This window comes from Panthera onca, chromosome A3, assembly GCF_046562875.1.
Source record: "Panthera onca isolate mPanOnc1 chromosome A3, mPanOnc1 haplotype 2, whole genome shotgun sequence".
NCBI lineage: Eukaryota > Metazoa > Chordata > Mammalia > Carnivora > Felidae > Panthera > Panthera onca.
Window position 1 is genome coordinate 131,777,166 of NC_138341.1, and position 26,456 is coordinate 131,803,621.

A 26,456-nucleotide genomic window follows, 5' to 3' on the forward strand; every position below is an offset into this window, starting at 1 on the left:
TTCCTGGACCAAAGTCCCTGAGGACAGGTCCTTCTGTCCCAGCCTTCACTGTAGCCTGGCCTCACCTGCACCCGGCAGCATCCCACTCAGTAAAGATTTGGTGCCTGGATGCGTTTGAAAACTTACTTTGAATTATACAGAAAGCTATTCGATTGGCATCTGAACTGGTGCATTTGGGGAACCGGGCATTTGCGGGACAAGTTCTTAAGCTTTTGAAAGAAAAATTGAAAATCAGTTTGTGCAGTAGAGATTTACAGAAAGATCAAGAACGCTGATAGTGAGAGCCCGAACCCACGAGCCTGATGACCTTTCCCCAATTTTAACTCTCCAGGACTTACAGCTGGTGCCTGACGTGTACAGTATAATGTTTGACACGGTCCTGCGTGCATTAAAACCACAGACTGAGGTGATACTCATTTTCCTTATGGAGAATAATATATCCGTACAGCACTTAGAACAGAGCCTGGTATACTGTAAGTGCTCAATACATGACAGCCAGAGTTATTAGCAACTTCCCTTGAAACACAGTGTATCAACTTTTATTTCCTTCTTCATTGGAGGAGTTTCTTTTCTCGGCCGAACACAAACAAACTCAAGATAAAAAGCAAATGCTCTTTTTCAGATCAAAAGAACTCGTGTTTCTTTGTGCAGGAAAGAAAGTAGCTGATGTGGAATACCTCCTTTAAAAATATCTAGTTTTTACAAAGATATGACCCCAGCTTGTGGGAAAATAATTAGTACATAAAAGGGTCTGCCCAGAGCTGTAAAAGCTCTTTATTTAAACCCATGCTTTGGTGCAAAAGATAGTTAAAGATCAATCCAGGCTATTAAAAATAAGAAATGAAATGTATTCCAACAAAAGCCTATAAACATGCTGGTTGCGAAACAAGCTACCGAGGCCAGGCGAGGTATTTAAGTCTTTTAGGAACCGTTTTTATTCCGCTAAGGCCTTTCCCTCCAGACTCCATTGATCATAAATGCAACCTGTCTTCCTCTACCTTTGATAAATGGAAGGACGGATTCATCTGTGTGTAACTCACCTCCTCTCTTCTTCTACATAAAACAGATGCCACAGCTGTTATTGTTCTTCAAACAGATGTTTCTGTCCACAGGAACATGGGGGACACTACAATGTGCCATTTGTTCTAGAGGGCTGCGTACCTTGTCGGGGCCCCTTGGCGACTGGAGAGCAATATAGACGCCATCCGCTTACCCCATCAGAGCTGCCCCCCCCGCCCCCCCCCCGGAGCTTAACAAAAGGGATCGTCCCTCGTCAGCACTTACCCTCTCTGCAGGGACATCATCGGGCGGCCTTGACAATCCAGGGACTTCCTCGGCCTGGTCCTGACACTCCGCGCTCTTGGCTTCCTGTTGGCTGTCCACTGGTGCCTTTTCCCGTCCCTTGTCCAGTTTGAAGAGTTTGTCGAAAAAGCCAGAGTCCTTAGGCTTGGCAGGGGCTGCTCCCCCTGACTCAGGTGAGACGGGCGCTGGTCCCCAAGCGGCAGAGACGCCTTCGTCCCCGGCTGAGCTCTGCCCCGGGGTTTTATCTGGGTCGTGCCCCCGTGCAGCTGCCCCCGGAAGAGTCACGCTCTCACTTGGTTCTTTGTTCCCTAGAGCTTTATTGGAGCTGACATCAAGCTTCACTGACCCAGTGGATGCATCCGTGGCTTGGTCTCCAGCACGTCCTGGTACAGGCCGAGCGAGTGTCAAGAAAAAACGAGATTTAGCAGCTGGCGCCCCGGCTTTGGCCTCGTTCCCAAGATTCTTTCCGTTGGCATCCGCAACAGTGCTCATCTCCATTGTCTCGGGGGAAGAAGTGACCGCATTATCCTCCTTGACACTTATTCCCAAATCAACTGTAAACACAAAGACAAACAGCAGTTATTCAGCCCGGCGAGGAAATTCAAGGATCGATAATGGACTCCAAACGTTTGATACACAAAGGCCAGAATGCAGCCGGGGCTCTGTGGCTGTCCGGTCACGCTGCAAAGCAGAACCTGGTCACCTAGAACTCCTGTGACCTTGCTAGGAGAAAAGCCGGTTAGCAGAAAGCCCACACCAGGCGCTGCACAGGTGACACGCACGTTAATGACGCTGTCGGCCTGTTGCAGGGATCCCGAGAGAAGAGTGTTGTCACGATATCAGCTGGGAGGCAGCACAGCGGTCGGGAGCTTGGGCTCTGGAGCTAGAACAAAGTTAGTCAGCCTTCTGACTTCTGACATCGGGGGCTGGATCATTCTTTGCCAGGGGGGCTCCTCTTGTGCGCTGCAGGATTCTTAGCAGCATCCCTGGCCTCTACCCAATAGATTCCAGGGCCACCCCCAAGCTGTGACAACCCAAAATGCCCCCCTATGTCCCCTGGGGGCCAAAAATCACTCACGTTTGAGGACCGCTGAGCTAAAGTGTCTATCTGCACCTGAGGTACCCAACCGTCCCATGCCTTGATTTTCTGGTAAATTCAGGCAAACAGTAGAACTTCCCTCCTAATTTGGTTATGAAGGTTACGTGACTTAATGTGCTTAAAACACACAGAACTGTGCCTGATGCATGTTGGTCACTGTCATTATTCACGAGTGAGAAACCCGGCCACCAGAGAGGTCGATGCACCTCCCCACGGCTGCCCAGTGAGCTGGTAAGTAATCGCGTGTGGTCAGGGGCAGACACCTGACTCTGAAGTTTGTGCTCTGTCTTACCATGAGGCCTATATTAGCAGAGACTAAGGGGAGATTTTTAAAAGTAGCACTCGGAAAGTTTCCAGAAGGCTGGAAAAACAAACGTCCACGCAAGAAGGCCGATTAGACTTCAGGTGGCCCGGAATCAGAGGCACAGGGTCTGCTTGTGGATGCAGGCTCCGCCCCCTCCGGGGAGGGGCCCTGGCATCCAGCTGTTTCTGCTTTGACGGCTGTGTGGGTCCCATTGAACTGCTCTCTTTCCTTGTTGCCTTTTCTTTTTTTTTTTTTAATTTTTTTTTTTTTCAACGTTTTTTATTTATTTTTGGGACAGAGAGAGACAGAGCATGAACGGGGGAGGGGCAGAGAGAGAGGGAGACACAGAATCGGAAACAGGCTCCAGGCTCTGAGCCATCAGCCCAGAGCCCGACGTGGGGCTCGAACTCACGGAGCGCGAGATCGTGACCTGGCTGAAGTCGGACGCTTAACCGACTGCGCCACCCAGGTGCCCCTCCTTGTTGCCTTTTCTAAAGCAGGGCAATATTCGCGGGGGGGCGGGGGGGGGGGGAGAGATACCACAAATTTTGGAATCAAAGTTAAAGATCAAGATTCTCTACTGATAAGCTGTGTGACCTTGGGCAAGTCACTAAACAGCTTTGGATTTCCTCATCCCTCACATGGGAATGCTAACAGCTCCCTTGCAGCATTTGCCCGGATGTCTAAGGGACACAGACTGCTTAATAATTGACAGGCACTGTGATTATCCTGAAGGCTTCTCCCATGCCTTTGCCAGCATTGCGGTTTGCTTTATCCAGGTGCAGCCAGCCACTTTTAAAATATCTGTTTGCAGGAAGAGAGAAAGAGAAAAGGGAGAATCTGTTGGTCTGCTCGTACGGCTTGTTAATATGCGTGAGAAACACACACACAAGCACGAGGTTGTGATATTCGTCACAATCTCGGACCTCGAGGAAGTCACCCCGTAGGGGCACTGGGTATGTCACCCAGCTCTTCCTCACCCCTTTCCTGTGCTCTAGGAATTCATAACCGTGGTAAACACTGTACTCAGGGCAAGAAGGCGGGAGGGAGAGCCGGAATAAGGAAGTGATAGATGTCAGGGTGCTGAGTAAGCCAGGCAGGCAGCTGACGCATCACAGTGAATATAAATGAATTGTGGGGATGGCCCATGCCAGGAGAAGAGGAAACAGTTGACAAAAAGGCAGAGACTGAGATTCAAAACAAGGGAGGGCTTTTCGAATTGCCAAGAGCATCAGCCTGTCTCTTTCCCTTTTTCCTCTCTTCTTGACTCTCCAGACGGGAATCAAAAGAGCTAATGGTAAATGAGAGTGTCCCGCTCAGGGAAAAAGTCTCTGAAAAGAAAACCCTTCTCCAGGAAAGACTTTTTAAAAATTGAGGTAAAATTGGCCCATATCGTTATCTTAGTTTCGGGCGTACAACGTGATAATTCTATATTGGTATACACTCCATACCGTTCGTATATATGACAGCAAGTCTGGTGACCATCTGCCGCCACGCGGTTGACCCCCCCTTCACCCTGTTCACCCACCTCCCAACCCTCCCGACCCCTCTGATCACCACCACTCTGTCCTCTGCATCTGCAAGTTTTGTTTGTCCATTTGTCTGTTATATTCCACCTATACGTGACTATGACATTTGTCTCTCTCTGTCTGACTTATTTCACTTAGCACAGTATCTTCAAGGGCTATTTACGTTTTTGCAAATGGCAACATTTTCTTCTTTCTTATGGCCAAGTAGTATTGATTATATATATATACACTATATATATATATTATATACATATTATATATAATATAATATAATATATTATATAATTATATATTATTAATTATATAATAAATTATATATATATAATATAATAATATTATATATTATATATTATATATATATTATATAATATATAGTATAATATATATATTATATATTATGTTATTAATTATATAATATATATAATATATATTATATAATATATAGTATAATATATATATTATATATTATGTTATTAATTATATAATATATATAATATATATTATATATATAGTGTATATATATAATATATATAGTGTATATATATATATAATATATATATAGTGTATATATATAATATGTATATATATGTATGTATATGTGTGTGTATATATATATATATATATATATATGTACACACATACACACACACGCACGCACATATACCACATCTTTACCCATTCACCTATTGATGGACACTTACGTTGTCTCCATATCCTGGCTGTTGTAAATAATGCTGCAACGAACATGGGGATGCGGGTATCTTTTGGAATTCGGGTTTTCATTTCCTTTGGATAAATACCCAGAAGTGGAATTTCTGGATCATATGGTAGTTCTATTTTTAATTTTTTGAGGAGCCCCCATGCTGTTTTCCGCGGTGGCTACACCAACGTGCATTCCCACCAATGGTGTACAAGGGTCCCCTCTCTCCATATCGTCACCAACACTTGTTATTTCTTGTCCTTTTGATAGTAGCCTTTCCGATAGATGTGAGGTGATATCTCAGTGTGGTTTTTATTTGGATTTCCCTCATAATTATTGATGCCAAACACTTTTTCATGTGCTGGTGGGCTATCTGCATGCCTTCCTTGGAAAATGTCTATTTACATTCTCTGTCCATTTTTAAATCAGATTTTTTTTTTTTGCTATTGAGATGAGTTTTTTTATACATTTTGGATAGTAATCCTTTACTGAATACATGATTTACAAATATCTTCTCCCATTCAGTGGGTTGCTTTTTTATTGTGCTGATGGTTTCCTTTGCTGTGCAGAAGCTTTTAGGTTTGAGGTAGTCCCTGGATAGACTTTTTTAAAAGTGCCAATATATTGCTTTAATATAGGATAAATTCCTTACATTCCAGGTATCTAGGCTGCACCTCAGTGCATTTACAAATCACGGTAGATGAAAACTATACAGCTCTTGATATTAGAGAATGGGAAAAGTATGTTTTATAACTTACAAGAACTAGCACTTCCTAGATGGGGCATTCCACGATAATGAAGGTCTGCCCCCCGAACTTGGTGAATGCATATGCAAGTCTATCACCCAGAGCTTCTAGTTCCTTTACTAAAATGCTTACTTCCCAGGAGAGCATGTGATCTAAGCTAGAATAATCCTGTGGCTTTTGCTGAACCCATTAGAACAGAGTTACACCCTTTATGCTTGGGTTGGCAAACCAGCGGGGGTGCATCTGTTAGGGGTGGCCTTGGCCATCACATTCACAAGTACTTGCCTGAGAACCAACACAGATGGAAGCAGAGTCAAAAGATTCAGGGAATAAATGCCCGATGAGGACATTTGAACACCTGGGTCCAGCTGTGCCTGAAGGTGAAATTTACCGTTACATGGCCAACAGATCTTTTTTTTTTTTCTTTTTTTTCACTTATGCCAGTTTCTACTAAAAATATACTCAGTGACTTGGAGAGAATTTCAGAGAATTGGCCAGTACCTACTCCACTTGTGAAGTAATGGCTAGCAATCTTCTTCTTGGGAAGTTGTCTCCAGGCTCTCAAGTCTGTCTAGGAGGCATTTACTTGGGAGGAAGGAGGATAAGGAGAATGAAACAAGGAAGTAAGTTCCAAGGAACTGGATAGAAGAGCCACCAACTCTTTGTCTTTGCATTTAAAGTGAAGGGGAAAAAAATCCACTTTGGGAGAGAGATTGCAACCTCTTGAGACCTTCAATAAACATTAGAAACAAAATATTTCCATGGGGTGCCTGGGTGGCTCAGCCAGCTAGGTGTCTGACTTTAGCTCAGGTCATGATCTTGCAGTTTGTGAGGTCAAGCCCCACATTGGGCTCTGTGCTGACAGCTCAGAGCCTGAAGCCAGCTTCTGATTCCGTGGATTCTGTGTCTCCCTCTATCTCTCTGCCCCTCCACCGCTCACGCTCTGTCTTTCTCTCTCAAAAATAAATAAACATTAAAAAATTGTTTTTTAAAAAATAAAAAAAAGAAAGAAAATATATCCTAAGATATCGACTTAAATGCACACACAACACACACACGCACACACACACACATCCAATCTGTGAATGAATAGGAAGAAAACCCATTGGAGTTACAGGTTTTATACCGTTGCAAAGATAAATTTTGTTTACATGGCGTCTTCACATTATTATGGAAAGAATTGAACAGTGCCTTCTAGATGATCGGAACTCAGCTTTCAATTCCTATGAAAAATCTTGAGAGAAGCCCCTCCCGAATCTGGTTCCAATAAAAAGTTTTCTCCTAAAGCAGACAAACAGATGACATACCAAAGAGATTTTACTTTCCATGAAAGAAATGCGTAAGAGTTTAAGGAAGATAAAAAGGAATCAAGCAGGAACGCACATGACAGACCCCAACTATCTAGGAGGGTTGAAAATTTTGATCTTTCTACTGCAGAAAATACATTTTGTATTATGTGTGTGGCTTTTTAGAAGAAAGCCATCTTATGCAGACATGTGATTGAAAACTTATTTCCAGTGGCTTTTCAGCATAATTGTTAAGAACTTAGATGGCGGAGCGGAGGACCTCGGTTTGACTCTAAAATATTAAATACAGATGGTCTTTGGGGCACCTGGGTGGCTCAGTCGGTTGAGAGTCCGACTTCGGCTCAGGTCATGATCTCACAGTTCGTGAGTTTGAGCCCCGCATCGGGCTCTGTGCTGACAGCTTGGAGCCTGGCCTGCTTCGGATTCTGTGTCTCCCTCTCTCTCTGCCCCTCCCTTGCTCGTGCTCTGTCTCTCCTTCTCTCTCAAAAGTAAACATTAACACAAATTTAAAAAAATATTTAAATACAGATGGTCCTCGACTCGCAGCGATCGGACTTGTGTTTTTCGACTTTACAGAGTTGCAAAAGTGAATCTCATTCAATAGAAACTGTGCTTGGAATTTTGAACCTGGATCTTTTGCTGGGCTAGCGACACGCGGGGAGCCCTTCTCTCCTGATGCTGGACAGCGGCAGCTCCCCGACAGCCACGCAATCATGAAGGTCAACAACCCGTAGGCTGACAACCATCCTACCACAGAGCCACCCCGTCTCTCCCTTCCACTGCAGTTTTCAGTACATTTCGTGCCATAGTCAACACTTTATTACCAAATAGGCTTTGTGTGAGATGTGTTTACCAAACGGCAGGATAATGGCAATGCTCTGTGCACGTTTAAGGGAGGCTAGGCTAAATTATGATGGTCAGTAGGTTGGGTATAGTAAATACATTTTCAGTGTACAATCGATTTATCTTTTTTTAGGTTTATTTTTATTTATTTTGAGAGGGAGATGGAGAGCAAGCAGGCGAGGGGAAGAGAGAGGGGGACAGAATCCCAAGCAGGCTCCATGCTGTCAGCACAGAGCCTGATGCAGAGCTTGAACTCATAAACTGTGAGATCATGACCTGAGCCGAAGTCAAGAGTTGGGCACTTAACTGATTGGGCCACCCAGGTGCCCCAAGAGGTAGCCCCATCTTAAGTTGAGGAAGATCTGACTGTGATCTGGGTGAATTACTTTATATCTCTATGCCTCAATTTTCCTATAAAATGGGCAAGAAAACAATAGTGCCTTCTTCAAAGAGTTTTTAGGATTAAATGAAATACTTCCTACAAAGTGCTTTACTGCTTGCGGGTATGTGGTGGACCCTCAGTAAAAATTAGGTTTTGTGTGTGTGTGTGTTCTATATATATTATTACTATAATCACTATTTCATATTTCTAAACATAGGTTATAAGAAAAAAAATTATTCCAATGGTTTAACCTACAAACTTGAGTGCTCTGGAAAGACGTTCAAAAGTAGTAATGATAGGAATTAACTTCTCTTCAGAAATCTAAGAATCTGGGCCAGAGAAGTTTCAGGAATGCTTATCATTTTCTAAGTAGCAAGTATTTTCAGTCAAAACAGCTGCTTCCTCAAAGTTCTACTGTATGTTTAAACACACACACACACACACACACACACACACACACACACAGTATCTTTTCAGATTTTGTGAGGAAGGATCATCTTTGGGGTTGTTTTTCTTTCATGTGCCAGAGTTTTGAAATTTTCACTTGCTGCCACTGTAACCACCATCTCTAACATTTAGTGGACGTTTCCCATATGCCAGCCATTATGGTAAATGCTGTATGTAATGAGAAGCATTTTATTTATGTATAACAGGAAGGGTTTAAGTTAGGTACTATCATCACCCCCCCCCCCCCATTTTACAGATGGGAAAACCAAGGCTCTGAGAAGTAAGGTCACTTTTCAAGTGGCTTTTAATTGTTAAGAACTTAGATGGTGGAGCAGAGGACGTCGGTTGGACTCTGAAATATTAAATACAGTGGTGTATTAAGGGTGGAGGCAGGATGTGAGCCCATGTTTTGCCTGATTCCAAAGCTCAACCCCCTGACATGTTGGAGTAGAAGCAAGAACAGAAGAGAGGGAGGGAACAAAGCAAAGTTTGGTTAACAGAATTAGTGGATTTTCAAGAAAACACTATGCACGAAAACACTATGCACAACAACAAAAAAGCCTGTGTTTTCTCACATCTGGGAAACATTGCTGTGTGATTCTGTTTTGTTTTAAATAAAAATTAGATCATGTCATTCATCTACATAAAACTATTCAAAGAGGGGCCTCAGCACCACTGAAATCCAGCCCAGACTCTACCACGGAGGACACCAGCTAGACCCTCAGCTCATCCCGTGTTCCTCCTCTCGACACACCAACCTCATCCCCACCTGAAGCCCTCTGCACTAGTCGGTCTTTCCGCCTGGGAATGCTTCCCCTCTGATCTTTCTTCCCATGGCTACCTGCTTATCATTCAGGTCTCAGGTCAGGTCTTCCTTGACCACCCTCTCTGAAGTCACCCTCCTACTCACCCCCCTTCCCTCTCTGGACTCTGCAGAGCATTCCATAGTCTCTGAAATGATCTCATTCATTCATCGCTTGCTTGCTTCTTCCCCATTAGAACGTAAGCACAAGTAGATAGAGACCTGGTCCATCTTGATCATAGCTGCGTCTCCACTGCCCCCAGAAGTGCCTGGCACCTAACAGGATTAAGTCAGGGAACAGGTAAGGCAGCAGCACAGAGCCCGGGGCGTACCAAACACCAAGGGAACCTGGCTATAACCATGGCAAGAGTAACAACCCTTGTGATACTAGCGGTGGGGGAGGAAGAGCTCTCCTCCTCTAAGACTCCATTATCCAAATCCTCCTATCGACTGTTAGGGTTAAAGAAACCATCATCATAATTTCACTCACAAAGTGTCCACTTACAAAGGTCATCTCCCACTCGGGCATCCCTTCCGGGGCAATGCCGTCCTATGTGTCAATACCCCGATCGATCAGGAGAAGGGACAAGTACGGGGGAAGTACGACGCACACCAGTTGCAAAGGGGAATCGCACACCTTCCAGAAGATGCAGGAGTTCGTGGAGTGTTGGAAAGTACCACTCAGATCACACACGTGGTTTTGTTGGGTGAGAAACAGGCAGAGTTCAAAGAGTTCACCCAAGAAGACAGGAAGGTAGAAGGGAAACTAGGCGACGACCCACTAAGCTCTTCAAAAGAGAATTCTACTTGAATGCAAAGGATAATGAGAGGCCCTTGGGAAAACTGATGAAGACCTCAAAATGTTTTGCGAAATGACCCTTCTGCGGTCTCGCTGCAAGAGTCAAATGACACATCAAAGGACTGTGGCTTTCTGTGTTGTGCAAATGCATTTGTTGTTTTATAGGCCTTGAAATAAGGATTCATGTGGCAGATACTTATAGCTCGGAGGAAGATGTTAGATTTGAACATTTCACGGAATGATCACGTTTCATGCTTTGCATCTCAATATGAAAAGGCCACGATGTCCTCGCCAAGACATTCCAGCATAAATAAAAGGGAGAAATGGGCTAGGGGGCATCTGAGAGCTGAAGGTTCCCAACCCTTGGCGTGATACGGCATGTCTGAACATCCAGTGAGGTAAATGCTGGCTTGAAATGTTGGGTTCCAACATCATGTGGGCAAAAGGTAACTCCTCACCCCGTGCTCTCGCGGAAGTCAGCTGTGACCTCCTGTCACTGTGGTGCAAGACCGTACTAGTGAAGATCACAATTTCTACTCTCCTCTCTGCTCACAGATTTCTTATGATTCATATGCTTCAAAAGTCTGGAACATACAAAGATAATTCAAGCACAAAACCACCTTCGTTTCAATGGGAGCCAATATCATCACTCAAAGACGCATTTAATGTTTGATTTTGTTTTTTGTTCTTTTTTTTTTTCTCCATTTGGTAATAAGACACACTCTACGTGGGTTTACTATCCAAAACGATTTATCTCTGAGCTCTCTTTTTCTGTCTAGACCCTCCACCCTCATGGCAACGTAACTAGCGTCTGCAACCCAGCGTGGCTTATCAAGCTTTGTCCATGTTCGTATAAATACATACAAGTGTTCCAGATACACGTACACAGGGGCTTGCTCGTTTTTATAAAAATTGGATCAGAACAGATGTAGGGTTTGATCGCTTTTATATATCATTGTTATGGATTGAACGTGTGTGCCCCTGCAAAACTTACGGGCAGAAATCCTAACCCCTACTCTGGTGGTGTTAGGAGGCAGGGCCTTTGGGGGATGATTATATCGAGAGGGTGGAGTCCTCATGAATGCGATTAGTGACCTTATAAAAGAGGCCCCAGAGAGCTGCCTTGCCCCTTCCACTGCTTGAGGACACAACGAAGAGATGGCCTTCTGCAACGCAAGGTCTTATGAGACAAGGAATCTGCCAGCGTCTTGATCTTGGACTTCCCAACCTGCCCAACCTGCGCAAAACAAATGGTTGCTGTGTCAGCCCCCAGTCTGTGGCATTTTTTTAGAGCAGCCTAAATAAACTGAGACAACCATAGTCATTCCTCAGAATCCACATGTCCAAGTCTATCTTATTTTTTAAAACACTGCCTAATATTCCTTATATGCACACACCAAAAGATATTTAAGCCATTGCCCTAATCAATGAACATTCTGATCGTTTTCAAGTCATTGTTTCCATTTCCATCTCTATTACAAACAACACTGAGATAAACCTCCATGTTCAAAAATCCTAAACTAGTTCTTTTTTTTTTAATGTTTTAATGTTTATTTCCGAGAGAGACAGACAGACAGACAGAGTGTGAGTGGGAGAGGGGCAGACAGAGAGAGGCACACAGAATCCAAAGCAGACTCCAGGTTCTGAGCTGTCAGCACAGAGCCTGATGCGGGACTTGAACTCATGAACCGTGAGTCATGACCTGAGCCAAAGTCGGATGCTTAACTGACTGAGCCACCCAGGTGCCCCACTAGTGCCTTATTTCTATAGAATGTAGAACTGTTGCTCCCAAATCAATGTGCATTTAAGTTTTAAAAATAGACACTGCCAGATTTCTTCCTAAACAAGGGTTCTAGAGGGCTACCTGGGTGGCTCAGTAGGGTAAGCGTCTGACTCTTGGTTTCGGCTCAGGTCATGATCTCACGGTTTGTGGGTTGAAGCCCCTCATCAGGCTCCATGCTGACAGTACAGAGCCCACTTGGAATTCTCTCTCTGTCCCTCTCTCTGAACCTCCCCTGCTTGCGTTCTTTCTCTCTCTCAAAATAAATACATAAATAGGCTCTAGAGATGCGTATTTCAGCAGCAAAGTAGCAGAGTGTCTCTCTCCCACCCCCAAGGGTAGCAGGGATGTGAAGCAGCAAGGACACTGATCAGATCTATAACATAAAGCACATTTTAAATGGTAAAAGACGTACCAGGAAAGGCCACATATTATTCTATGAGGGTCCTCAGCTGTTGGAACGCCAAAGGTTAGCCTTGGACATGGGTGGTGGGGTGAGCAGAATTCATGCCACAAAGAACACTGCTGAAGATTGACAATTATGAGCCTGGGACTCTGGTGCACTAAGAGGAGCCAGCCAGAAGGCAGTATGGGACGAGAGGCTCAGGGAAGAAGAACGGGAAAAGCAAACGAATCCAGGAGACATCGTGTTCTCCAGAAACGATCAGGGCCCGTATGAAAAGATGCTCCACAGCATCAGTCATTAGGGAAAGGCAACCGAAACCTCAACATGGTACCAATTCACACCCACCAGGACGGCCATAGTCAGAAAGACGGACAGTAACCAGTGTGGGCGACGACGTGGAGCCACCAGAACCCACATGTGTTGCTGGAGGGAACGTAAAACGGTGCAGGTGTTTTGGAAAGAAGTGTAATAGTTCCTTCGTGAGTTAGACAGAGTTACCGTGTGACCCGGTAATTCCGCTCCTCGGTAGGTAACCAAGAGAATGAAAACGTACGTCCGCACAAGAACTTGTACACAAAAGTTCACAGCAGAACTATTCAAAATAGCGGAGAAAGTGGAAACAGCCCAAACCTCAATCAACTGATGAATGGATAAACAAGAGGTGGCCTGTCCGGACAGTGGAGTCACATGCAGACATGTGAAAGAATGAAGCATGACCACACACTTTCCACATGGGTGAACCTTAAAATGCGACGCTAAGTAAGAGAACCCAGATATAAAATACCACCTATTACATGATTCTGATTACATGCGACATCCAAAAGAGGTGAATCCAGAGAGACAGAAAGCAGATTAGTGGTTGCCAGGAGTGGGGGGGAAGGGGATACGGGGAATGACTTGCTAATGGGTGCGGGGTTTCTGGTTGGGGTGCTGAGAATGTTCTGGAATTAGATAGTGGGGATGGTTGCTCTACCTTGTAGATATACTCAAAAGCACTGAACTGTATCCTTTATCTCTTTTTTAAGTTTATTTATTCATTTGGGGGGGGGCATAGAGAGCAGGAGAGACAGAATCCCAAACAGGCTCCACGTTGTCAGCACAGAGCCTGACACGGGCCTCGATCTCACAAACCGTGAGATCGTGACCTGAGCCGAAATCAAGAGTCAGCAGCTTAACCGACGGAGCCACCCAGGCGCCCCTGAATTGTATACTTTAAAACGATGAATTTTGTCGTATATGAATTATATCTCAATTTTGAAAAAGGAGACACTGCATAAATCAACATCAGACAGTGGGGAACAGGATGGGCAAATGAACCCCCAACGTGAGCACACAGTTAAGAGAAAAGACACAAAGCTGGCTTTCAAGCATAAAACAAGATGCTCAACTTCACAAATAGTTAAATATGAGCAAAATAAAATTACACCGAGACTTAGTTTTCCACCTATCAACCCAGTGAAAAAGGAGACGTTTAGTGACCTGCGTAGGGAGGGGGAGACTATGAGAAAAGCAGCTGCATATATCATTGGTGGCCATGTATTTTGGCAGTCTCCTTGGAGGATAATTTAGTAAGACAGATCAACATTTAAAAATTCACAAACTCTGTGAACTCAGAGAGTCTGAGTTTTTTAAGTCACCTGGGGTTGACGTACCCTTCAGAGGTCATTTTAAAAAGGACTCATGGGGCGCCTGGCTGGCTGGCGGTAGAGCACGTGACTCTTGATCTCGGGTCGTAAGTTCGAGCCCCACGCTGGCGTAGAGATGGCTTGAAAAGGACTCATGAATGAAGTGCATAGGCAGCTTCAAAGGGGAGGGAGCCACTGGTGACCTTCGGCCCACACAGTTCCTCCCTGGTGACAACATATACAGGAGCTCTAGCAAGGACAGGAGGCCTGGTGGGCCCAGAGGCCAAGCAAGCACACTGAGAATTGGCTATTAAATGTTTAGTTGCTTCAAGCTGGGATAGCCTGCTGCCCATGATGATTTTGTTTAATGTTTATTTATTTATTGATTTCGAGAGAGACGGAAAGAGAACACTAGTGGGCGAGGAGCAGAGAGAGGTGGAGAATCCCAAGCGGACTCCGCTCCAAGCCGGATGTGGGGCTTGATCTCACGAACCGGGAGATCATGACCTGAGCCGAGATCAAGAGTGGGATGCTTACCTGACTGAGCCACCCAGCTCCCCGCCCCCCCACTTTTTTGTTAAAGGTTACTTATTTATTTTGAGAGAGAAAGAGAAAATGAAGGAGGGGCAGAGAGAGAGAGAGAGAGAGAGAGAGATTGAGACAGAATGCCAAGCAGGCTCCATGCTGTCAGCACAGAGCCAGACACGGGGCTTGAACTCACAAACTGGGAGATCACGACCTGAGCCAAAACCAAGAGTCAGACACTGACTCTGAGCCACCCAGATACCACCCCCCCCCCCCCCACACCACACACACACCTTTTTAAAAGTTACTTTCGTTGAGATACAAAAAGCAGGGAAAACAACTTTACATTCTCAGAAGTGGCCAACTTCCAGATCTGCTAATGCGGCTAGTACGGTGTTGGCCCAGCAGGGTGTTTAGATTTTTTTGAATTGGGAAATTTCTTTTGAAAACCCTAAAATGGGGCTTTCACCGAAACATCTTACTATCTGCTGAGGGATTCCCCCAGGGAAGCCACGCCCGAAGCTGAGCGGAGCTCTGAGCGCCAGCATTTCTGACTCACAAGGTGTGGGCTGGCGCCCCAGAATCTGCTGGTCTGACCTGTTCAAGGTGACGGACGCGGCGGGTCGGGGCATCTGAGAGTCAGTTATGCATCACAGCTTTTGTACCTACAGATGCAGCCAGACTCTGTTCACATTTCCCATCTCTTGTTCTCCGAAACATTTGGTCTTTGAGGTCGGCTCTGCGCATAGCCGATCCCGCCCACCAATACGCTGCTTTGATTGTTAGACTTCTAGAAATTCTAGGGCTTTTTAGCATTTCTTTGGTCTCACTGATTTTTTTTTTTTTAAGTTTTGTTCAGCGACGAGCGTTGGCCAGTTCTCCCCAGTGTGGTAAAAGGATGTGAAAGGAAGGTATTTAGAAAAGTCCACTCGAGGATAAGAACTACGGTGGACGCATTTATTCCGCGTCACGATCTGGTTCAAATGCGCCCTGGGGAAGAGAAATGAAATGAAGTTCAGCTCCCCTGTGATGATCCTGTTTCTCTCTTTGCTGTTTTTCATGCTTTCTCTGGGTCTCATTCGGGCTGTCGTGGCCTCCCCGTCAAGAGGAGGTCAGGTTCACGTTGCTCATGCTTCTGAAACTATGTCGCTGTTTCTACGTTCGGGGCCCAGTGTGCCGTTCTGGATCCTTCGCGGTCCAGAGAGGCCACGAGCAGATTGTGTGTCAGTGGGCAGCGGCCACGTGGAAGTTAGTGGAAGTTAATGAAATCAGACCGTGGGAACCCTGGAACAAAAAGCTGTGTCCAAAGTCCCAGGAGACTTTAAAACAGGACTGCCCATGTTTTATTTTTGAAAAACGTTTGACTAAGGAATTTTCTGTGCGAGTGCCTTCCCAACGGTTTCTAACGCTGCCGAACGTCAGCCCCTCGAAAAATCCTTATGCCCGCGGGGCAACCTGAAAGAAGATTTATGCCTGGGCCCTACCCTCCGGAGCCTCCGATTTAACTCCTTCTAGGTGGGACCCGGTAATGGGATTTTCAAAATTCCCCTGGTGATTTTAATGTGCGTTAAAAATTGGGAACCCCATGATTTTAATGGCCATCATTTACTGTTTCAGGCACGAAGCAAAGGGATTTACAAGCATTATCTTATTTACTCTTCATAACACCATTCGATGGGAGGACTTAAGTCTCTTGTTTAAGCTCACAGATGCTCAGAGGCGGGGCGAGGCCTCAGATTCAAGCGGTCTGTCCAGAAAGCACCTGCTCTTGAAGAAACTATCTCAAATGCAAAGGATAAAAAAAAAAACACGTACAAGAATACTCACTGCAACAGCGTTCAAAGCGGAGAGAAAGAAAAATAATGAATGCCCAACATGGGGGTAATGGCTGAATGAACTATAACATACCCCCACCTTCAAACATTTTGTAGCTGTCAAAAAACAATGAATTAAAGATTGTACCGGTTGCACGAGAGGCATGTTTGTGTAGTCCAGGGATGTGCCCTGGGCTGGGCTGGATGCACGTTTGGGGACTCGCTGGGCCTTGCTCTCTTTCTTGCCCCACGGCTTCTTCGTGGCACCAGTTTGGGCTCCCCCCACCCCAGCAGGGCAGTCTCAGAGTACTTGGACTTCCGACCTGGCAGCTAGTGTCCCCCAGAGCTACCGTGCAAGAGACAAAGGCAGAGGCTGTAGGGCTTCTTAAGGCTTAGGCCTGGAGTTCATGGGTCCTCCTCTCCACTCTATTACCGGTTACGCAGGCCAGGCCAGCCCAGATTCGATGCGAGAAAACTACAACAGGGAGGCATGGATTATTCGGGGCAGGGAGGGGAGGAAGTCGGGGTGTGCATATCTGGAGACGGTCAACCACCACAGTGTAACAGGCAAGATGACTTTATCCGACAGAAATTCTCCACTAGAGTTTTTGGTGAGAAAAAGCACCAGGGATGAGACCTCCCAGGGCATGCTTCCAAGGGGGAGGAGGGGCAAGGAGCCGCTGGGCGCCCCCCGGGAGAGCCAGTTTTCCCGAACGTTCGGTCGCTGCTGTCTACCGAGAGGCGATGCCGTGCAAGGGAGAAGAACACAAGGGCCTGCGTGGATGGGGGCAGAGCAGGATTTCAGGTGCACGGCCGAGGATAAAGAGCTTGTTGGGTAGGGAAATCTATAGCACATGTGGGGAGAAGAGGGGAAAAGGGAGGCTTGGGAGACGAGCTAGAGCCCTTTCACGTCTTCTGCGAGGCCTGAGTAAAGATGTGTGCTGCTCTCGATTGCTCTGCTGTAATTCTCTCAGATCCACGCTGGCAGGCACTTACCCTCCCCACGGCCTATCCACGCCGGCCCCGTTTCCTTCCCTTGCTGCCCAGAGATGCGGGCCTCCCAGCATTCCGTGCGGCTAGCCTGGCCACGTGACCAGCGTGACCCCATGACCTGATTCCGGCCAATGAGATGAAGAGGATGCCTATTGGGGGCAGGGGCTTCTGGGAAAGGTCGCTCTTTCCGTGCTAATGAAAGGGGGGAAAATGGCGGCCGATCTTCGCCTTTCTCTTCCTGTTATGGTTTGTTAGTGGGTTTTTTGCTTCGTTTTGTTTTGTTCTTGGCCTTTCTCTTCCCGCTTTTGGATCCCATCGTGTGAGGATGTGGTGTCGGGGCGGTGGCAGCCCTCTTGTGAGCAGCAGTGACCTCACGGGCACGCTTGTTTGGTATCGCGCTGAAACGCTCTGGAGCCCCCCCCCCCCCCCCCCCCCCGCCCCCTTCCTGTTACAATTAAAAGGGGTGTTTCCTGAGTCAGGGTTACGTTGTGGCGTCACACGTCGGGGTCTAGGAACTTTCTCATCAGCCCCCTTTCCTCACCCCTCGGCTGCCCCTGGCCTAGTTGCCGTCGTGCATTTGTTCGCTACAACCACAAGGGGAAGGCTCGCGCCCCCTTCTCAGGGACTTTTATTTGAGTGTCGGGAAGGCCAACTGGGGGGTTAATAGTGCTCAGATGCTCAAAGGACACATGTAGTTGCTCCCCTCCCGACCAGTGATGTGGGTCCCACGTTCTCCCCCTCTCGGGGAGCTCTGAGTTTTGGCCTGGGGCCTCCCATGACACTTTGTCCAAGCATCACTATCGGCAGATGCGCGTCTTCTCATTCATTATGTTGTCGCATCGGCAGGGGGACTCGAGTAAGAATTTCTAATCCCATGAGATGACTCACCTTTTTTTTTTTTTTTTAATTTTCTTTATTTTTTAAAGCAAAATTGGGCAATTCTTTTTTGGAACAATCGACTGGGAGCCGAAAGGGAAGGTGTTAATATTTGAGAAACTTCTTATCCAGGAGAAACAGAGACAGTCTCCTGTTTCTGAAAAACGATGTGTTCTGGCCGATAAATCATGCATTTGTCTCTGCCATCCAATAGCAGTGAGGACTGAACAATTTTTTTTTTTTTTAAAAAGCAGGAACTAATGTGATACATTTGATAGAAAGGAGTCGAAGGAGGAGAAAAAGGAGGCATTTTTATTTCCCCAAAGATCAGTGAGGTTTTAGGCATAAGTATACAGGTGGGGAAATCTGGTCGGGTGACATGATGGGTGAAGCGGGACATACGGCACACACGTGACTATAGACTCTGCTCATCAGCCTCTCCCATCTCCTGTATTTCCTCACATTTACCCTGGGCCAGCCACTGTTCTTCTCACTCTCTCCGAAGTTACTGTCATTATTCCCATTTTACAGATGACTCTCTGAGATTGCAAATTCCTTGCCAAGGTTGCACAGCTAGTGAGTGGCAGAGCAAGGACATTAGCTCAGGTCTGTTAGACTCTAAACTGTGAGCGCAGGATGCCTGGGTGGCTCAGTCCATTAAGCGTCCACCTTCGGCTCAGGTTATGATCACCAGGTTTGTGGGTTCCAGCCCCCGTGTGGGGCTCTCTGCTTGACGACTCAGAGCCTGGAGCCTGCTTTGGATTCTGTCTGTCTGTCTGTCTCTCTCCCTCTCTCTCTCTGCCCCTCCCCCACTCGTGCAGGTGCTCACTCTCAAAAATAAAAACATTAAAAAAAAAATAAGGCGTGAGTGCACGCACATTAGTTTTCTATTGCTGCTGTAACAAACCACCACGATTTTTGTGCCTTAAAACAACCCAGATATATTATCTTACAATGCTGAAGGTCAGAAGTCAGAAACGGATCAGCTTCTGGATGCTCTAGGGGAGAATCTGCTTTCTTGCTCTTTGCAGCTTTGAGAGGCCCCCTGCTTTCCTTGGCTCATGGCCCCCCTCTTCACGTCGAGGCCAGCACTGCAGAATCTTCCAGTCTCTCTCTGTGTCTGCTTCCATCCCTCTCGTCACCCTCTCTGACTTTGACCCTCCTGCCTCCCCCTCATAAGGACCCTCGAGAGGACATTGGGCCCACCCGGGTATAAAAGTTACGCTGGAGATAATCCAGTTGACTTCCAACTGTAATGACAACCTCTTTGAGCATCAGCATTGACTCCAACCCAGAACAAGTCACGTTCCCCACGTGTTCACCACATCCCAGGCGCGATGCTCAGTATTTCATGCCTATCAACCCATTTCAGCCTCACAATGGTCCTTAGAAGCTTGGTTCTGCCAGTAGTATCGTTCCAGTTCTACAGATGAAAGGACAGAGGCTCAGAAACTTGCCCAAGCTCACGCAACCGAGCCACAATTCAAATTTAGCGCCCTGGCTTCCTAGGCTGTGCGCCCAGTCACCCCCACCCCTGCTTCTTAGTAAGCCCTCACAGGAAACGTTCCTGCATGGCGATGAACTGTTTCATCATAATAGGAAAAAAGTGGGGGAAATCTAGATAAAAAGAAAGAAAACAGTCACTCAGAATCCCATTTATCTGTTTCTCTGGTGACTTTTCTCTACGGGCATGTGTATACGTACCCATTGCCAGAGATGAAAACAGATGGTGTCTCAAAAGATATGGTCAGAGAATTCTGTCGAAAGGATAAAAAAAAAAAAAAAAAAAAAAAAAAAAAAAGTCCCCCGGAATCCTACTTTTATACCCCTTTAAAAACTGCATTGAAAATTATAACTCAGTTAATAACCTGGGGAAAACAGCAAGAGGGCGGGAACAGGCCGCCTTCCTCATTAAATGGGATAATCACTCCAAAGCGAGTTGCGCTGGGCTCAAGTTGTCAATGAATGACAGGCAGAATTCTGACCTCAGAGGATTAATCTAAACTCTTTACAGATTCTCCGGCGGGTGCCAGATAAGTTGAAAGGAAGGCTGCAGGGCAATAGAGCTAAATACAACCAACTCATGCCTCACCAAAATGCCATTATCTTTCTCTGTGTCCCTCGTCATGTGTAGGTCACAGCAATATGCTATTCCAGACCGCCGTCCTGTATTTCTGTTACCTGTTTTCTTCCTTGTAGGAAGACTATGTATTTGTTGGGGAGGAAAGCAGGGAAAGACGTAGACAAGGAGGGAGGGAGGGACCCAGGGAGGAAGGTGGGGGCGCGGGGACTTCCTCAATTCGCAAACACTGTGTTTTTCTTCGTACACACGCCTTGACCTTGTGCCCTATACTGAAAGCAGGAGAATGGTAATATCGTTATGATAGAGAAAGTGATTTCTGGGGGGCACATTATATTCTCAACGCCTCTCAGTTTCTCAAGAACAAACATCTACGGTTTGTAAAGTATGTAAACGGTACGGTTCTCACTTCAAAGCCGGTGCCTCTCAGTGGCCAGCTTGCATACCAGTCTCGTCCGAGGTCGCGGCTGTATGTGCGATCCATTTTGTGTATATCAAAGTGTAAGTTTGACCCACAAGGTTTAAAGGCAGGAGGAAACTTGGGACCTTGTCTCAGCCAGTGGTTGCCAATCCTGGCTGCGTGTCAGACCCCTCTCGAAAGCTCCCAGCCTTAGGTTAATGGTGGACAGAGGCTACTGGAGGAGACCTGGCATCCCTAAGCTTTTAAGAAACTCCTCGGGAATGATATGGTAATATAGAATAAGAAATCCATATTTGGTCTTCAACCCCGTTCCTGGCCCTGGCCCAGAACTCCTACAACTTATCTTATGAAAGATAAGAGCCATGGAGATGTCTTTTGTTATTCATCACAAGCCCAGCCCCTTTTAACCACGTCTGAGTTTATGCTAATGAGGTGACTTTGGAAGGCCCCTAAGGATGGGGGCCCCGGTTGCCATGGGAACCAGCTTTGTGATTGGAAGGTTGGAACTTTCAGCCCCTTCCCCCCTCTCTGGGGAGGGGGGAGTGGTTGGATTATCGAGTTCAATCACCAATGGCCAATGGCTTAATCAATCATGCCTGAGTAATAAGGCATGCACAAAACTCCCTGAAGCACAGGGTTGGGAGAGCTGGACTGGTGAACACATGGGGGGGGGGGGGCGGCATGGGAGGGTGGTGTGCCCAGACAAGGCACAGAAGTTTCCCCCTCCTACTCCCTACTCCCCCGGAGCCCTCCTACCCTGCCCTCTGCGTTCCTTCCATCTGGCCGCTCCTGAGTTGAATCCTTGTATAATAAACTGGCAACCTAGCAATTAAATTGTTTCCCTGAGTTCTGTGAGCCATGCTAGCAGATAACTGAACCTGAGGAGATGAGGAGGGGGGTCATGGGAATCTCTGACTTGTAGCCAAGTAGGACGGGAGCACGTGGGTAGCCTGGGGGCCCCCTGCTTGCAACCGGCAACGGAAATCTGGTGGGACTGAGGCTTACGCCCATGGAGGCTGATATGAACTTTAGGTGAACAGAGCGAGCACTGCGCTGACGTAAGGGACACCCACCTGCTGTCTCGGCTTAGTGGGCAGTCCCACACTTGTGATGTCAGATGTGGTGTGAGTAGTAGAGTATAAAGAAAGGAGTTCTCCCCCTTACCCTAGGAGATTCTAAAACCCCCAGAACCAGTAATAAAACTCACTTCCTCATTGTTCAGAAGAGGAAACGGGAGCCCAGAAACTTACATGCAAATGACCGCAACCATCATCATAAAATAATAATGATGGCAGCTAAGACTTACAGCACTTGCTACGCGGCAAGCACTGAAATATGTGCTTTATTAAATCTGACACTTGTGTTGTAGGTACTGTCGTTATCCCACTTTAGAGACGTGGAGACTGAGGTTCAGAGAAGTTGAGTAGCTTGCTTAAGGTCACACGGCTGGTAGGTGGCAAAGCCAACAGTTTGATTCCAGAGTTCTTGCCCTTTGCCACTTCTTCTCATATAGTTATGTACATATTCTCTGCGTAGTGGAACCCAGCCACTTTTGATGCATTGAATTTATGGTCTTATATTGCAGGATAAAATAAAACAGGTAAGTGTACTGTCCCATTTTAAAACTGCCCTTGTGTAGAGAAAATTCTGTGGCCTTGTATCCTTTACTAGTTTCTTGCGGAGTTCCTACGTGCTGGGTGATATGTAAATACTTCATGGACGGTCTCCTTTAACGCTCTCAGGAATTTTGTCAGGTAGGTGTTCTTATCCCCACAGGAGAGGTGAGAAAATCCGGGTTTTGAAAGTCAGATCACTCGGGTTGCCCGGATGGCTCAGGAGGTTAAGTGTCCGACTTCAGCTCAGGTCATGATCTCGAGGTTTGTGAGTTCGAGCCCTGCGTCGGGCTCTCTGCTGTCAGCGCGGAACCTGCTTCGGGTCCTCTGTCCCCCTCTCTCTCTGCACCCCACCCCCCGACAAATAAATAAACATAAAAAAAAAAAAGTCAGATGACTCCTTCAGGTCACAGAGCTAGTCGGTTACCGGCAACGATTTTAACCAGGTGTGTCTGACCCAAAAGCCCACCTCTTATCATTTTCACTCTGGCTTTTATCTCATCTGCTGTAGATCCTTGGCCCCTTCCAGTGGTTATGAATACCAGAAGGAGTGGGTGCTGTTCAGAGTGAACTGTATCCCCCAGTGCCTGTGACCCCATTTGGAAACAGGGTCTTTGCAAATGACCAAGTTAAGATGAGGTCAATTAGAGTGGACACCAATCCCACGTGACTGTGTCCTTATGAAAGGGGAAATCTGGACACACGGACAAACCTGCGTAGAGAGAATACCATCCAGAAGCCACCGAACGCCTGAGGCTGCCAGAAGGCAGGACAGAGACAGAGAACAGATTCCCCCTCGATGGTGCTCAGAAGGCGCCACGCTGCCCATGTGGTGATGCTGTGGTAACGAGGATCGTCCACGGTATGGAGGACTGTCCCCTAGCTGGGATCTCCATCACTGTGTTCATATTCTCTCCTACCTAGGCGGTCCCCCCCACCCCCCTCGCCCACCCCGTCTCATTGTTTGTACGTTCATTTTTGTTTCTGTGGTTTTACTTTTTAATAAAAGTGAATACAATCGAAAGAAAAGACTTCTGGCCTCCAGTGCTGTGAGACAACACATTTCTGTCCCTTAAGCCACCCAGTTTGTGACACTGTCAGGGCAGCCCCAGGACACGAATACGAACGTTTTCAAAGCCAGCCTGTGGCTTCAAGCCTTGCATTTTCCTTTCACCGTAAACAGGATGGGCAGACCCCTCCCCACCCCAAGGGGAGTGGCTCACTTCCCCGATGGCACTGACCTTCATCATAGCAAGGAATGTCGCGGGTTGATATGATCACCGGCACCCCGTTTTGTGCACATCTACTCTCGGACGCCGCCTGGAACAGAACATTGGTTCTGGCATTAGGAGTCAAGTCTTTGGGGGAAAATCAGAAGTCAAGGAAGAAACTCACGGCCACAGGGCGCATCACCAAATTAAACTTAATTTAAAGGCTGTGTTTCCAGAAACCACCCAGCTTCCCATCCTGCCTCCGGGAAGCTACATAACCCATTCATCTCGGTGAGCCCCACAGACACAGGCAGGAGGGACCCCAACGTACAAACGGGACGCCCAGGCTAACTGGGGCCACTCATCTAACCAGTGGGGAACGAGAACTTAACACACCGATTCCTCACGCTGTGAGGTTAACTGCGTGCCGCTTTCCTGCACGCACAGCGCCGTCCCCAGCCGGACCTTTAGTCAACAAACTTGTCAAATGCAGGAAGTTGGCCGTTTTCGGTTCCGTTCCACACCCACTCCCTCCGTCTTCACTGGAACCTCTTTCCAATTTCAGGCCACTGCCCTGACAGTTTTTCCTCTTGTTATCTCTTGCAAGTATTTTTAAAGCTTTTATGCTTACGTATATACGTGTGCGTGCATACATACGAATATACTCGGACAGAAAGAAAAATGTTACGAGAGAGAAGGTAAGTTGCTTGGTGCTATTTTAGTGATAAGACCATCTACATTATACCACTAATAGTTGGCATTAATTGGATATTGATGATGTGCTAAGTACTCTGCATGTGGTAGGGGATTTTGCTAAGCCTATTCTCTAGATTGGTAAGTGCACAGAAGAAAAGCAAAAGACTGAATGGCAGCTCCTGAAGGTGGGAACCTCCTGGGGCGGACACAGAAGGCTTTTCCCTTTCTTCATGTGTTTGTAATGGTCTCATTGTTTAAAATAAGCCTGTGGTCTTGAATCAGATCATCAACCCTCCCAAGAAATCGCAAGAAAGCAGGGGCCCCTGGGTGGCTCAGTCGGTTAAGCGTCCGACTTCAGATCAGGCCGTGATCTCACGGTTCGTGAGTTCAATCCCTGTGTCGGGCTCTGTGCTGACAGTGCGGAGCCTGATCCGGATCATTGGTGACCCTCTTCTCTGCCCCTCCCTCTCCACCCCCCCCCCCCCACCCCTTGTTCCCAATCTCTCTCTCTCCAAATAAATAAGTAAACATAAAAAAAAAAGAAACCGGATCATTGGTGACCCTCTTCTCTGCCCCTCCCTCTCCCCCCCTGCCCCTTGTTCTCAATCTCTCTCTCTCCAAATAAATAAATAAACATAAAAAAAAGAAATCACAACAAGGAAACGTCTAACCCATGTGACGGTCTGGCCCCGAGCTCATAACTGGCATCCCCCAGGGGCAATCCTGGATGTGCCGATTTGGTTTATTTGACTTACCGAGTTTTTGTTTTCAAGTCTTTGGGAATCAGTTGCCCATCTTTAAAAATCAGCTTTCTTTCACACTGTTTTCTAACTACTAATGAAAAACCAGACTCTGGGGACATCTGGATGGTACCTGTCGGCCAGAGCCAGCCATTTCCAAATAGACCCTCGGTCTCCGTTCCTCCGGGGGCCCTGCCTGCCCCCTTCACTGACTTTTGTCACTGCTGAGCTCCTAGAGGCCAGAGGCTCCCAGACTAGGAGTCGCTTGGGAGCTTGAGAGACTCCTGATGCCTGAGGCTAATCCAGACGTTGTGTTTCGGTTGCTGGCGGTGGGGCCAGACAGCAAAGCTTTCCCAGATGACATACTACACAGGCAGGCTTGGCCCCCAGTACACAGGCACCAGAGTTTTAGCCCATTTCTCCAAATCCAGCCTCTTCTGAGCAGCGATTCTCCAACGATATTCTCAACATTAGTTCGTAGGTACTATCTGCCTCCTACAGAGGTGTCCGTGTTTAACCGGGCTCCAAGTCTTACATGGAATCGAATTCAGATTCCACTGGATGGTGGAAATGTCGGCTTTCTGCGACTGGGTCGTAGAAGATCCAAGGAGCAGTGATTGGGAGTCCCTGGCCTCTGCCCTCCAGAGCAGTCTCCTGAAGGAAGGGTTCCTAAACCCGGCTCCCCACCTTGGCTACACTGGCAGCAGCTTAGACGCTCTAGAAATGTGGCTGCCTGCCCTCACTCCCACACACAGATTCTGATTCAATTGGTCTAGGGTGCTATTCTGGCATCACAATCTTTTAATACCTCAGATGATCCCCATGTGCAGCCAAGCCGGCCCGCTGCCGACCCCCCCCCTGGGTTCCCCATCCCAGGCACCACTGATGTTTGGCGCCAGGTCGCTCTCTGTTGCACGGGCTTTCCTGTACACCGTGAAGCAGCATCTCTGGACTCCACCCACTAGATCAGCAGCGCTGAGTTGCAACAATCAAAAACGTCTCCAGACATTGCCAAGTGTCCCCTGGTAGGGGCAGGCAAAATCACCCACAGTTGAGAACCACCTGCGAGTAGGTACAAAATGAGCCCCATGGGATGCACCTTGGAGGTCCTTAAAGACGCAGGTTGCATAGACCCCCGGCCTTGCAGTCTTGGATTCAGTAAGCCTGGGGGAGGAGGCGGGGCTTAGGTGGAGTCCGCCATCTTTTTTTTTTTTTTTTTTAATTTTTTTTTTCAACATTTTTTATTTATTTTTGGGACAGAGAGAGACAGAGCATGAACGGGGGAGGGGCAGAGAGAGAGGGAGACACAGAATCGGAAACAGGCTCCAGGCTCCGAGCCATCAGCCCAGAGCCTGACGCGGGGCTCGAACTCACAGACCGCGAGATCGTGACCTGGCTGAAGTCGGACGCTTAACC

General features: G+C 47.0%; 1 protein-coding gene across 12 annotated transcripts in view; it reads right to left on the minus strand.

Moving 5' to 3' along the window:
* BCAS1 (brain enriched myelin associated protein 1) overlaps positions 1-26,456 on the minus strand; it is a 104,768-nt gene that overhangs the window by 67,283 nt on the left and 11,029 nt on the right. For all 12 annotated transcript variants that reach the window (XM_078443941.2, XM_078443935.2, XM_078443934.2 and 9 more), the window contains exons 3-4: positions 23,635-23,713; positions 1,285-1,856 (exon numbers count right to left, since the gene is read on the minus strand). In XM_078443941.2, coding sequence (XP_078300067.2) covers positions 1,285-1,856; positions 23,635-23,713 — 651 coding nt within the window. The remainder of the gene's footprint in view (positions 1-1,284; positions 1,857-23,634; positions 23,714-26,456) is intronic.